The 13052-nt window shown below is 38.7% G+C and overlaps 1 protein-coding gene across 4 annotated transcripts in view; it reads left to right on the top strand.

The window, feature by feature from the left end:
• The window catches only part of GREB1L (GREB1 like retinoic acid receptor coactivator), a 296235-nt gene that overhangs the window by 232465 nt on the left and 50718 nt on the right, over positions 1–13052 (top strand). For all 4 annotated transcript variants that reach the window (XM_001088999.4, XM_015121639.3, XM_015121640.3 and 1 more), the window contains one exon: positions 10341–10521. In XM_001088999.4, the coding sequence (XP_001088999.4) occupies positions 10341–10521 (181 nt within the window). The remainder of the gene's footprint in view (positions 1–10340; positions 10522–13052) is intronic.

Below are 13052 nucleotides of genomic sequence, written 5' to 3'. Positions count from 1 at the left end.
TTCCAGCCTCGAACTCTCAGGCTCAGATGATCCTCCCACCTCAGCCTCCCAAGTATTTGGGACTACAGGCACGTGTCACCACACCTGGCTAACATTTTTTTAGAGATAAGAGCTCACCATGTTGCTCAGGCTGGTCTCAGACTCCTATCTGTGAGCACATGGAGCATTTAGGTTTGGGCTTCTTAACACCATTCCCCACTGTCCCAGCTCTGAGGTGGAAACATTTCTGGAACATTTTGTTGCGCCAGAAAGTGAGAAAGTGCAAAGATTGATTGGAGCATGCCAAAAGGACATAGCAGCCTGCTTGAGGGGATTTATGGCTAAATTTGGAAATTTTGAGCATCACAAGGAATGATAGCAATGGATTGCAACCTATTGAAAATTTTTTTAAAACCCATGAGTCCAGAGCAGTACTAAAAAATAAAAGGAGCAGGAGAAGTGAGACGTTAGGGGAATGCCTTCTCTACAGAAGAGTGCCAGTTAATAAATGCAGGAAACATGATGGAATTAGAAAATCCCCACTTTGTAGTACCAATATGTAATTATTGATTATGACAAAGATGGATACTAAAGCCATTGAATAAAATGTCATTAGGGGGCCGGACACAGTGGCTCATGCCTGTAATCCCAGCACTTTGGGAGGCCAAGGGGGTAGATCACGAGGTCAAGAGGTCGAGACTATCCTGGTCAGTATGGTGAAACCCCATCTCTACTAAAAATACAAAAATTAACCGGGCATGGTGGCGCATGCCTGTAGTCCCAGCTACTCGGGAGGCTGAGGCAGGAGAATCACTTGAACCCAGGAGGCGGAGGTTGCAGTGAGCCCAGATCACGCCACTGCACTCCAGCCTGGGGACAGAGAGAGACTCCATCTCAAAAAAAAAAAAAAAAAGTAATTAGGGAACAAATATTCACAAAGTCTCAAAGTATCATCCTATGGATTAAAAGCTAACAAAGAGGGAAAAGTATCTCTCTACAATGCAGAGATCTGGCAGTAGACACTGCCATAACTAAGTAATTAAAATTTGGCATCTCCAGTTATGGGACAAACTGACATTATGTGCAAAAAAGCACACAATGTCACCTATGAGGTATAATTGCCAAAACTGTTTAACCTGAGTCTGGTCACAGGGAAGCTTCCAGACAGATCCAGATGGTGTGGCATCTTACAAAACAATTAGCCTGAGTTTTAAAAAATAACGTCTTGAAAGATTAAAAAGAAAAATAGATAAAAGAAAAGTCAGGGAGGCTGTTTGGTTGTTTTAAACATGGAGAATAAAGAGACATGACAACCAAGTATGATACTTAACTCATTTATTTTTTAATGGACAAAGATTGTATATATATTTTTATATGGAACATGATGTGTTAAGTAAACATTATGGAATGGCTAAATCAAACTAATGAACATATCCATTACCTCACATACTTAATATTTGTTTGTGGTGAAGAACATTTAAAATCTACTCTCTTAGCAATTTTCAAGTATAAAATATTATTAACTATAATTACCATGTTGTATAATCAATTCTCTGAACTTTTCCTCCTGTCTAACTGAAATTTTGTGTCCTTTAACAAACCTACTCTCCCCAGCTCCAAAACCCATGCTTAATTCTTAATTGGATACTTGACTAAAATATAAAAAATTAAAACAGCTCTGGGACAATTACTGAAACTCCAATATGGGCTGTGTATTAAAGAATATTATACTGATGTTGGTTCAGTTTCATAAATGTAATAATGATATTGTGGTTATATAGGAGAATGCCTTTGCTCTTAGGAAGAGCATATTGAAGGATTTAGGGGTAAAGTATTATGATATACGTTACTTATTTCCAAATTATTTTGCAAAAACAAAACAATAAAAAGTAACAAAGAAAAAGCAAATGTAGCAAAATATTAACAACTAATTCATCTAACTAAAGAGGAAAGAGGTATTTATGGCACTAGTCTTTCCATTTCTGTAGTAGTCAAAATAGAATGTGAAGTTAAAATAGTTGCTATTCATTGTTGATGTATCTGTCAGATGGCATTTCGGAGAGTTATTGTCCTCAAATAGTTTCTAAAACATGGATAGGTAATTTACATTCCCCCTTTTTAAGAAGTTTTAATTATTGAATAGATCACATTTATAAAGGATATTTTAAAAATCACAATAGAATGAGCACTCATTACCCACCAAAATAAGGAACACGGAAAACTGTTCCTCCCTGGTGGATCTCCCTGATGCTAACGTCCCTCTCTTTTCAAAGGTAACCATTACGCTGAATTTTGTGTTTATTATCATTCCCTCGCTTTTATTTATAGTTTTACCATAATGCCTTAACTTTTAAACAATATGTGCTTAATTTCATATACTTTAAACCTAAGTGGAACTACATTCTATGTATTCTCCTGTGATTTATTTTTTATGCTTAATGTTATGTCCCTGAAGTTGTTCCTGCTGTTGTTTGTAGCTGTAATTCATTCACTTCACTGATTGTTAGTATTCTTCTATATAAATACATCACATATCTTTTAAAAAGCACAATTCTACTACTGATGTACACTTGTAATGTTTCTAGTTTTTTGAATCCTTCACACAGTGCTGGTACACATATAAGAGCTTCTCTGGGAATAGAATTGTTGGAGCACAGGTTATGAACATTTTACATTTTACCAAAGAATGCTAAATTTTTTCCAAAGTGATTATATTTACACTCCCACCTGCAATGTATGTGCTTCAGTAAATATTTGGTATGCTCATGCCTCCTTAAAATTTTTTTATTTTAAAATAATTTTAGACATACGAAAAGTTACAAAACTAGTACAAGGGATCTGAAAATGAAATTAAGAAAATTTTAATTACAAGAATATCAAAAAATAAAATACATAGGAATGAATTTGACAAAAGAAGTGCAAAGCTTATCCTCTGAAATAATGAAGCATTGCTGAGTGAAATTAAAGAAGACCTAAATAAATGAAAAGACATTTATATTTATAAAATTGAAGATATATTAATATTTTTAAGATGACCATATTCCCCCAAATTGGTCTACAGATTCAGTGCATCCCCTACCAAAATCCCAGCTGGCTTCTTTGCAGAAATTTACAAGCTGATTCTAAAATTCATGTGGAAATCTGAGGGACCGAGAATACCCAAAACATTATTGAAGAAGAATAAAGTTGGAGGACTCTCACTTCCCCACTTTAAGTTGGAGGACTCTCACTTCCCCATTGTAAGCTCTAGTAAACTGTATAAGCTACTGTACTCAAGACAGTGTGGCGATGACAAAATGATAAACATATAGATAAACAAGATGGTGTTGAGATTCCAGAAATAAACCTCAATTCAATTTTGACATGGGTGCCAAGACAGTTTAACAGAGAAAGAATAGTCTTTTCAATGAATGATGCTGGGACAACTGAATATCCACATGCAAAAGAATGAAGTTTGACCTCTACCTCACATACAAAAAATAACTCAAAATGGATCAAAGACCTAAATGTAGCAGCTGCAATTACAAAATTCTTAGAAGAAAATAGGTATAAATGTTTTTGACCTTGGAATACTAATGATTATTTCTTACATATGACACCAAAAGCATAAACTTTTATACATAAACCGGACAATCCTCAAAATTTAAAATATTTGTACTTCAAAGGACATCATGAAGAAAGTGAAAAGACAAGCCACAGAATGGGGGAAACTATTTGGAAATCATTTATCTGGTACGGCACTATATCTACAATATTCAAAGACCTGTTACAACTCACAGGAAGGGGAACATCACACACCAGGTCCTATTGTGGGGAGGGGTGGGGGGAGGGATAGCATTAGGAGATACACCCAATGTAAATGACGAGTTAATGGGTGCAGCACACCAACATGGCTCATGTATACATATGTAACAAACCTGCACGTTGTGCACATGTACCGTAGAACTTAAAGTATAATTAAAAAAAAAAAGCCTCAATAATAAAGACAAATTGTTTAATTAACATATGGATGAAGGATCTGAATAAGCATCTATCCAAAGGAGATACATGAATGGCCAATGAACACATGAAAAGATGTTCATCATTAGCCATTGGAGAAATGCAAATCAAAACCACAATGAGAGACTACTACACACCCCACTAGGATGATCCATAAAAGAGAGGTAGTAACAATTGTCGAATATGTTGAGAAATTGGAACCTCATGCGCTGCTGTTAGGAATTTAAAATGGCACAGCAACTTTAGAAAACAGTCTAGTGGTTGCTCAGATGATTAAATATAGAGTTACTCTATGATCCAGCAGTTCCACTGCGATATTAAATGAGCCGGGCGCAGTGGCTGACACCTGTAATCCCAGCACTTTGGGAGGCCGAGGTGGGTGGATCACAAGGTCAGGAGATCGAGACCATCCTGGCTAACACGGTGAAACCCTGTCTCTACTAAAAATACAAAAAAATTAGCCAGGCGTGGTGGCGGGTGCCTGTAGTCCCAGCTACTCAGGAGGCTGAGGCAGGAGAATGGCATGGACCCAAGAGGTGGAGCTTGCAGTGAGCTGAGACTGCACTACTGCACTCCAGCCTGGGCGACAGAGCAAGGCGACAGAATGAGACTCTGTCTCAAAAAAAAAAAAAAAAATCTGAAATGAGAGAGAAGTGAAAATATACGTGCATACAACAACCTGTATACAAATGTTCATTGCAACATTATTCATAATAGCCCAAAAGCAGAAAAACCCAGATACCCACCAAGTGATGAATGGATAAATAAAATGTGGTATTCCATACAGTGGAATATAAACAATAAAGAGAAAGAAAGTATTGATGCATACTACAACATGGATGAAACTTGAAAACGTTATTCCAAATGAAAGAAGCCAATCACACAAGATTGCATCTTGTACAATTCCACTTACATGAAATGTCTAGAATAAGCCAGTCTATAGAGACACAAAGTAGACTCTGATTGCCTGGGGATTGGGGGTGTTGAGGGAAGAATTGAGGGGTTAAATATATGGAGTTTCCTTAGGAGGTGATGAAAATGTTTTAAAATTGTGGTGACTGTTGTCCAGCTCCATGAATATATACTAAAAGCCATTGAATTATGCACTATAAATGGGTAGATTATATGTGAATAGAGGCTTATATCAATCACTAAAGCTGTTAAAAAATCATAGAGTTCGCTAAACCCTTCACTCAATTTCTCTTAAAGTTAACAACTTTAAGAGAATACAATTATCAGAGCAGGAAATCAATGCCAGAATGATACTGTTAATGGAAGATCTCCCCAATCTTTCTCTTCATGTTGTTTTTCCTGTTCCAGGTTCCAATCCAGGTTCACACAATGCATTCAGTTATGTCCTTTTCATCTCCTCCGATCTATGACTTTTCTTCAGTCTTTCCTAGCTTTTCATGACCTTAAGTAAATACTAATCAATTGTTTTGTGTAGGGAATGTTTGAGTTTTCTCACAATTTAATTGAAGTTTTGAGTTTTGGGCAAGAAAACCATAAAAGTGAATCTGTGTCCTGATTGCATCATGTCAGGGAGTACATGAGGTTGATGTTTTATTGTTGGTGATGTTAACCTTGATCACTTGATTAAGGTCTGTCTGCCAAGTTTCTGCATCGTAAAGTTACTGGTTTCTTCTTTGGAATTGATTTAAAATCTTGTGGAAATATTTTGAGCAATGGTAATATCCTGTTTTCATCAAACTTTCAGCTGCTAATTTTTGCATCCATTAGTGGATCTTGCCTGCAGTTTATTGTGGTATTTCCAAGATGATGATTTTCTGTCATTTTTTCCCTACATTTACTAGTAAGAGTTTGTTAATTAAATTCTGTAAGGAAAAGCTGTTCCTCCTCATTTATGTATGTATTTATAAATACAGGTCATTTTTATTTTATTCTGTGGGTTATTTCCAACACTATACTGATGATCATTATTATTTTGCTCAAATTTTCCAGCATTGGCCATTGGAGGCTCCTTCGGGCAGGCTCCTGTGTTTTTTTTTTTTTTTTTTTTTTTTTAACATATTATCATCCATTTTCACATACTGTTTTCTTGCTTTCTGAAACCATAAGACATTCTAGGTTTACTTTTATTTTTCTGCCTCAACACTGGGATTAACCTTTTTTCCAAGAAACCTGATTCCTTGTATTGAAGAATGGTATTTAGAAATCAAAATCTGGGTGTTAAGTGTGCCCATTGCTACTAGGATGTCGTTGTGCCTAAGCCCACTCAGCAGACAGAGCTAGGAAATCATGTATATGTATATTAACCCATGAATGCACACATATACCTCTTTATTTCTGTATCTACCAATCTGTGTTTAAAAATATGAGTTATTTGTAACTTCTTTCTCTGACAGGAAGAAACCTAGTTCTCATTGTCTACAATATCTTCACGTCTTTGATTTTTTTCTGATAATTACACAATTACTAACTCCTACCTCTGTGCCCAAACCACTGTCTTATTAACAAAGAAATTCTTAATTTCCAGTGAGACAAACGTCTCCCATGTTTTCTACTTCAGAATTATCTTGACTCTTTTTGGTTCTTTGCTTGGCCATATACATTTTTAAAAACATTTTTTCAAGTAAAATTTTTTTTAAAAAAACCTGTTGGGCCAGGATCATGCCTATAATGCCAGTGCTTTGAGAGGCCAAAGCTGGAGGATTCCTTGAGGCCAGAAGTTTGAGACCAGCATGGGCAACATAGTGAGACCCCCATCTCTTAAAAAAAAAACAAAAAACAAAAAAAACACTTAGCCAAGCATGCTGGCACATGCCTGCAGGCCCAGCTACTCAGGACTCCAAGGCGGGAGGATAGCTTGAGCCCAGTAGCTCAAGGCCACAGTGAGGTGTGATCACACTACTACACTCAGCATGGGTGACAGAACAAGGCTCTTGTCTCTAAATTTAAAAAAAGGTAATTTGTATTGGAATTACTTTGAATCTCTAGATAAGTTTGAGGAAAATTCAATTTTAACTTTATTTTATGATGTAGCTCTATTTAGGTCATTTTTAACATAATTAATAGTTTCATCATTTTCTCCATAAAGGTCTTACATACCTTTTGTAAGATTTATTCCTAGATACATAATATATATATAGATAGGTAGATATATATTTTTTTTTCTTTTTTTTTTTTTTACACGGAGTCTCGCTCTGTCACCCAGGCTGGAGTGCAATGGCACAGTCTCAGCTCACTGTAAGCTCTGCTTCCCGGGTTCACACCATTCTCCTGCCTCAGCCTCCTGAGTAGCTGGGACTACAGGCGCCCACCACCACACCTGGCTAATTTTTTGTGTGTAATTTTTAGTAGAGACGGTGTTTCACCGTGTTAGTCAAGATGGTATCGATCTCCTGACCTCATGATCCATCCGCCTCTGCCTCCCAAAGTGCTGGGATTACAGGCGTGAGCCATCGCGCCTGGCCGATACATAATATTTTTTTAACATCCTGTAAATTTTTTTTTTAAGTACACTTCCTAACTACTGCTTGTGTACAGAAATGCAACTGATCTTTGTAAATTGATTTTGAATTCATCAACTAAATTCTTATTGATTCATCCATAGATTATTTTGTGTTTTCTACACAGATATATTAGTAAACAATGATAGTGTTATTCTTACTTGTTTTGTTTCTTACTTTGTAGTTATAAGCCAAATATATATATACACACACACACACACACACACACACATACACACACACACATATATCTCAGGATATACAATTACAAAATGTGAGTCAGGCTGCACAATATGCATAGAAAAAAAACAGGAAAAAAAGCACAAAAAATGGAAGCAGTGAATTAAATAATTATGGATACGTTTTTCTTTTTAAATGTTTCTCTATACTGTTCAGTTTTTCCAAAATAAGTATCACTTTCATTATGAGGAAAAAAAACAAACTTAAAAGTCTAAAACACAATTTAAAAGTAGGGATGATCTACTAAAAACACCCAGTTAGAAATAAAACAATCAAGTAGCTCTGATGTGCCTGCTCAGGACAGAGCCAGCAGCCTGCATAGTTATGGACTAATATACCATGTTATTGTCAAGAAAACAACCTCTTAGATTTCTGCAACTTTCTTTTTCCAGTAAGGGAATGTATGCAATTGACCTGTCAAAGATATACAGTCATCTTTACACTTGATCTTAGCCAAAAAGCCACAATTGGTCTTCACTTCATTTGTTTTGAAAGGCAGCAAACTCTTAATTATCAATACAATATATTTTATCCTCTTTATGAATTATTTATAATCGTTTCTTTTTAGGATGCCTTAACTCATGCTGCTTATTTCCTAAGGATAAATGAAATACAGACTAATTTGTAACTGGTACTGCACTCCCTATTTTACAGATAAGGAAACAGACACTTTAGAGATTAAGCAGGTCCTTTCTCTGATGCCTCTGCTAGCTTCCTCTACCTACCCCATAGTACCTTGTCTCCATCGTGACACTCATCAAAATTTTCTGTCTTCTCCATCATAAGCTCCATGAGATTTAGATCTTACTCCTGTTCCCCTCTGTTTCCCCAGACCTAGCACAGTCACTGGCATGGCACATAGTAGATAGATGATCAATAAATAGCTATCGAATGTTGAATGAGTTTTTTCCTCTCTTTTGTTTCTGTTTTTGTTTTTTTTTGAAACAGAGTCTCACTCTATTGCCCAGGCCGGAGTGCAGTGGTGTGATCTCGGCACACCACAACCTCGGCCTCCTGGGTTGAAGCTATTCTCCTCCTCAGCCTTCTGAGTAGCTGGGACTACAGGCGTGTGTCACCACACCCAGCTGATGTTTGTATTTTTTATAGAGATGAGGTCTCACTATGTTGCCCAGGCTGGTCTGGAACTCCTGGCCTCAAGTGATCCACCAGTCTTAGCCTGCCAAAGTGCCGGGATTACAGGCATAAGCCACCACACCTGGCCACAGTCCACTTTCAAAAAAATCACAGTATCTGCCAAATTAAATGTTTGATTGATTGCTTTTGGAAATATTCACAACAAAATTTGACTACATTTAGGTGAGAATTGAAAACAATCGGTGAGTAAAGGCTCCTAATGAACAGTGTTTGGAAGCAAAATTACCTTTCTGTCCACCTTTTCTGGTATAAAGAATTTTTCGTATGGTAAAACATTTTTTTTCTGTTATACCATTTAGGCCTGTTAGTATTACAGCATCTAGCTGCTAATTAATTACATGTAATTCTTCATTGAGCTGCATTTATATTAAAATAAAAGACAGATACAATTAAGTCAATGTAATTCATAAAAGTCTCTTTATTTAAAGGAAGATTTCCTCTTTTAATCAATTATCTCAACAACAGCTTTATGCGCCTAGAACTACTTTAGATGTGTGTAGAAGTAATTTTATTGGCCGGGCGCAGTGGCTCACGCCTGTAATCCCAGCACTTTGGGAGGCCGAGGTGGGCGGATCATGAGGTCAGGAGATCGAGACCATCCTGGCTAACACGGTGAAACCCCGTCTCTACTAAAAATACAAAAAAATTAGCTGGGCGTGGTGGTGGGTGCCTGTAGTCCCAGCTACTGGGGAGGCTGAGGCAGGAGAATGATGTGAACCTGGGAGGCAGAGCTTGCAGTGAGCCGAGATCACGCCACTGCACTCCAGCCTGGGTGACAGAGCGAGACTCCATCTCAAAAAAAAAAAAAAAGTAATTTTATTATAGATAGAGATAATGATACAGTATTAAAGTTTCATAGTTTCCAACATACTGAGAATAATATAGCAATCATGACTAATTCAGTTCAGTTTATTAAGTTGGTACATAAATCCGACATTCATTGAGGTCTGCCAGTGCTCTAAATACTGTGCAAGATGGTCACGGTATAAAAATGAGTAAAACACTACCATAAAAAGCTCACAGTCTAACGTGGTATCTTTGAACATTAATATATTGGTTTTTTCTTTTCTCATATATGTTTTGTTGCTAAATTTAGGGTAAAGAAGGCTTATATTAATTTGGTCAAGAGCTGTAGCCCAAAGCTTAATTTTTTTCCAGGTGGCCTGTTGAAGCCATTAGCAGCAGCACTTTATATGCAAATAGAATTTAGTGAAGCAAAGGTCTCATACACTCAGCTGCTTTTATCTCATGTACCAGAATGTTCCCTGTATTTGTGTCAGGGATGGGAGGTGATGAGCAGTGTTATGAAGAAAAGGATATCTGATATTTCCTCCTCATACTGTGATGGGGAACATAAAAAGGAAAAAGTATCTGCTCTGTAAGTCTCTTCATACAGTTGGTACCCAGTGTCAGCTGACAGTGAACTCAAGTCTGTCTCCTGTGTGTATGTGTATGTGTAAAAGTTTGTTAAAAGATTAATTTTTTTCTTCTTGGCAGGTGTCCTTGTAGACTTGGGTCTGGAGGAAAATGGGACAGCCCATCAGAGAGCAGAAAAATATGTTGTTCGTCTAGACAATGAGATTCAAACCAAGTTTGAAGTTTTTATGAGGAGAGTGAAACAGAACCCGTACACACTGTTTGTGCTAGTTCATGACAACTCCCATGTGGAACTAACGAGGTGATTGATTCAGAGTGAGCAAATGGAGTCTCCCTTCTACAGGAATAATTGTTACCTAATGAAATGTGTTAAATGTGGCCAGGCGTGGTGGCTCACGCCTGTAATCCCAACGCTTTGGGAGGCCGAGGTGGGTGGATCGCTTGAGGTCAGGAGTTTGAGACCAGCCTGGCCAACATGGTGAAACCTTATGCTACTAAAAATACAAAAATTAGCCAGGCCTGGTAGCACATGCCTGTAATCCCAGCTACTTGGGAGGCTGAGGCAGGAGAATTGTTTGAACCCAGGCGCTGGAGGTTGCAGTGAGCCAAGATCACACCACTGCACTCCTGTCTGGGTGACAGAGTGAGACTTCGTCTCAAAAAAAAAAAAAAGAAAAGAAAAGAAAATGTGTTAAAGGTAATTCCAAAGCCCAGGGACCCTAATATTTGCCATCTTCTTACTGGTAACCTTTTCCTATCCTTTTCTTGTTTCCTCAGCTTTTCTCATCGATTTCACGTTGGTTTTATGTTAACTACATATGTTGGTCTATTTTCATGCTGCTGATAAGGACATACCTGAGACTGGGAAAATTTACAAAAGAAAGAGGTTTAATTGGACTCACAGTTCCTCATAGTGGGGGAAGCCTCACAATCATGGCATAAGGCAAGGAGGAGCAAGTCACATTTTACATGGATGGCAACAGGCAAAGAGAGAATGAGGAAGATGTAAAAGCAGAAACCTCTGATAATATCATCAGATCTCATGAGACTTACTGTCACAAGAACAGCACAGGAAAGACCCGCCCCCATAATTCAGTCATCTCCTACTGGGTCCCTTCCACAACATGTGGGAATTATGGGAGCTACAAGATGAGATTTGGGTGGAGATACAGAGCCAAACCATATCTTTCTACCCCGGCCCCTCCCAAATCTCATATCTTCACATTTCAAAACCAATTATGCCTTCCCAACAGTCCCCCAAAGTCTCAACGCTTTTCAGCATTAACTCAAAAGTCCAAAGTCTCATCTAAGACAAAGCAAGTCCCTTCTGTCTATGAGCCTGTAAAATCAAAAGCAAGTTAGTTTCTTCCTAGATACAATGAGGGTACAGGCATTGGATAAATATAACCATTCCAAATGGGAGAAATTGACTAAAACAAAGGGGCTACAGGCCCCAGTAGGAACTCTGTGTGGTGGGTCTGACCCCACATTTCCCTTCCACACTGCCCTAGCAGAGGTTCTCCATGAGGGCTCCGCCCCTGCAGCAAACTTTTGCCTGGGCATCCAGGCATTTCCATACATCTTCTGAAATCTAGGCAGAGGTTCCCAAACCTGAGTTCTTGACTTCTGTGCACCCATAGGCTCAACACCATGTGGAAGCTGCCAAGGCTTGGGGCTTCCACCCTCTGAAGCAACAGCCCAAGCTGTACATTGGCCCCTTTTAGTCATGGCTGGAGCAGCTGGGACACAGAAGTCCAAGTCCCTAGGCTGCACACAGCACATGGCCCAGCCCACAAAACCACTTTTCCCTCCCAGGCCTCTAGGTGTGTGGATGAGGGGGGCTGCCATGAAGACCTCTGACATGCCCTGGAGACATTTTCCCCCATTGTCTTGGGGACTAACATTCAGCTCCTCATTACTTATGCAAATTTCTCCAGCCAGCTTATTCAGGGAAACTCCCCCTTAAAATACTATCAGATCTTATGAGACTTTTGCTATCACAAGAACAGCATGGGAAAGACCTGTCCCCGTAATTCAGTCATCTCCCACCGGCTCCCTCCCATACCACATGGGAATTATGGGAGCTACAAGATGAGATTTGGTTGGGGAAACAGAGCCAAATCATATCACTACACTCTGGATGAATTAAAGATTCCTGAAATAATTTGTTTTAAGAGCTTGGTAGAACTCAGCTTTGTCAGAGAAAGGACAGCAATAAGGAAGTTAGGATGAATGAGCTCCTGGAAGGGTGATGTACTTCCCTCTCTGCCTCCAACGCACTTTTCCATTTGACTTTGCTTCCCTTCCTTCCTCTCCCACTATTTCTCCTCTTCTTTGCCCTTCTCTTTTCCCTCTTGCCTTTAAAAGCAGTAGAGATGCACTTTCATGACCTGAAATCTTCCCCAGTTCCCCAGTTTAAACAAGAGAATATCATATTTACTGGATGAAATTATTATTATTATTATTATTGAGATAGAGACTCACTCTGTCGCCCAGGCTGGAGTGCAGTGGCTCAATCTCGGCTCACTGCAACCTCCGCCTCCCGGGTTCAGGCAGTTCTGTGCCTCAGCCTCCCAAATAGCTGGGATTACAGGTGCCCGCTAGACATCTGGCTAATTTTTGTATTTTTAGTAGAGATGGGGTTTCACCATCTTGACCAGGCTGGTCTTGAACTCCTGACCTCGTGATTCACCCACCTTGGCCTCCCAAAGTGCTGGGATTACAGGCATGAGCCACCATGCCTGGCCTGGATGAACTTATTAATGAAAGAGAAGTTGGCAGGGTGCGGTGTCTCACACCTGTAATCCCAGCACTTTAAGAGGCCAAAGCAGG

This window comes from Macaca mulatta, chromosome 18, assembly GCF_049350105.2.
Source record: "Macaca mulatta isolate MMU2019108-1 chromosome 18, T2T-MMU8v2.0, whole genome shotgun sequence".
Classification (NCBI taxonomy): domain Eukaryota; kingdom Metazoa; phylum Chordata; class Mammalia; order Primates; family Cercopithecidae; genus Macaca; species Macaca mulatta.
This window is presented reverse-complemented; position numbering and strand designations above follow the sequence as displayed.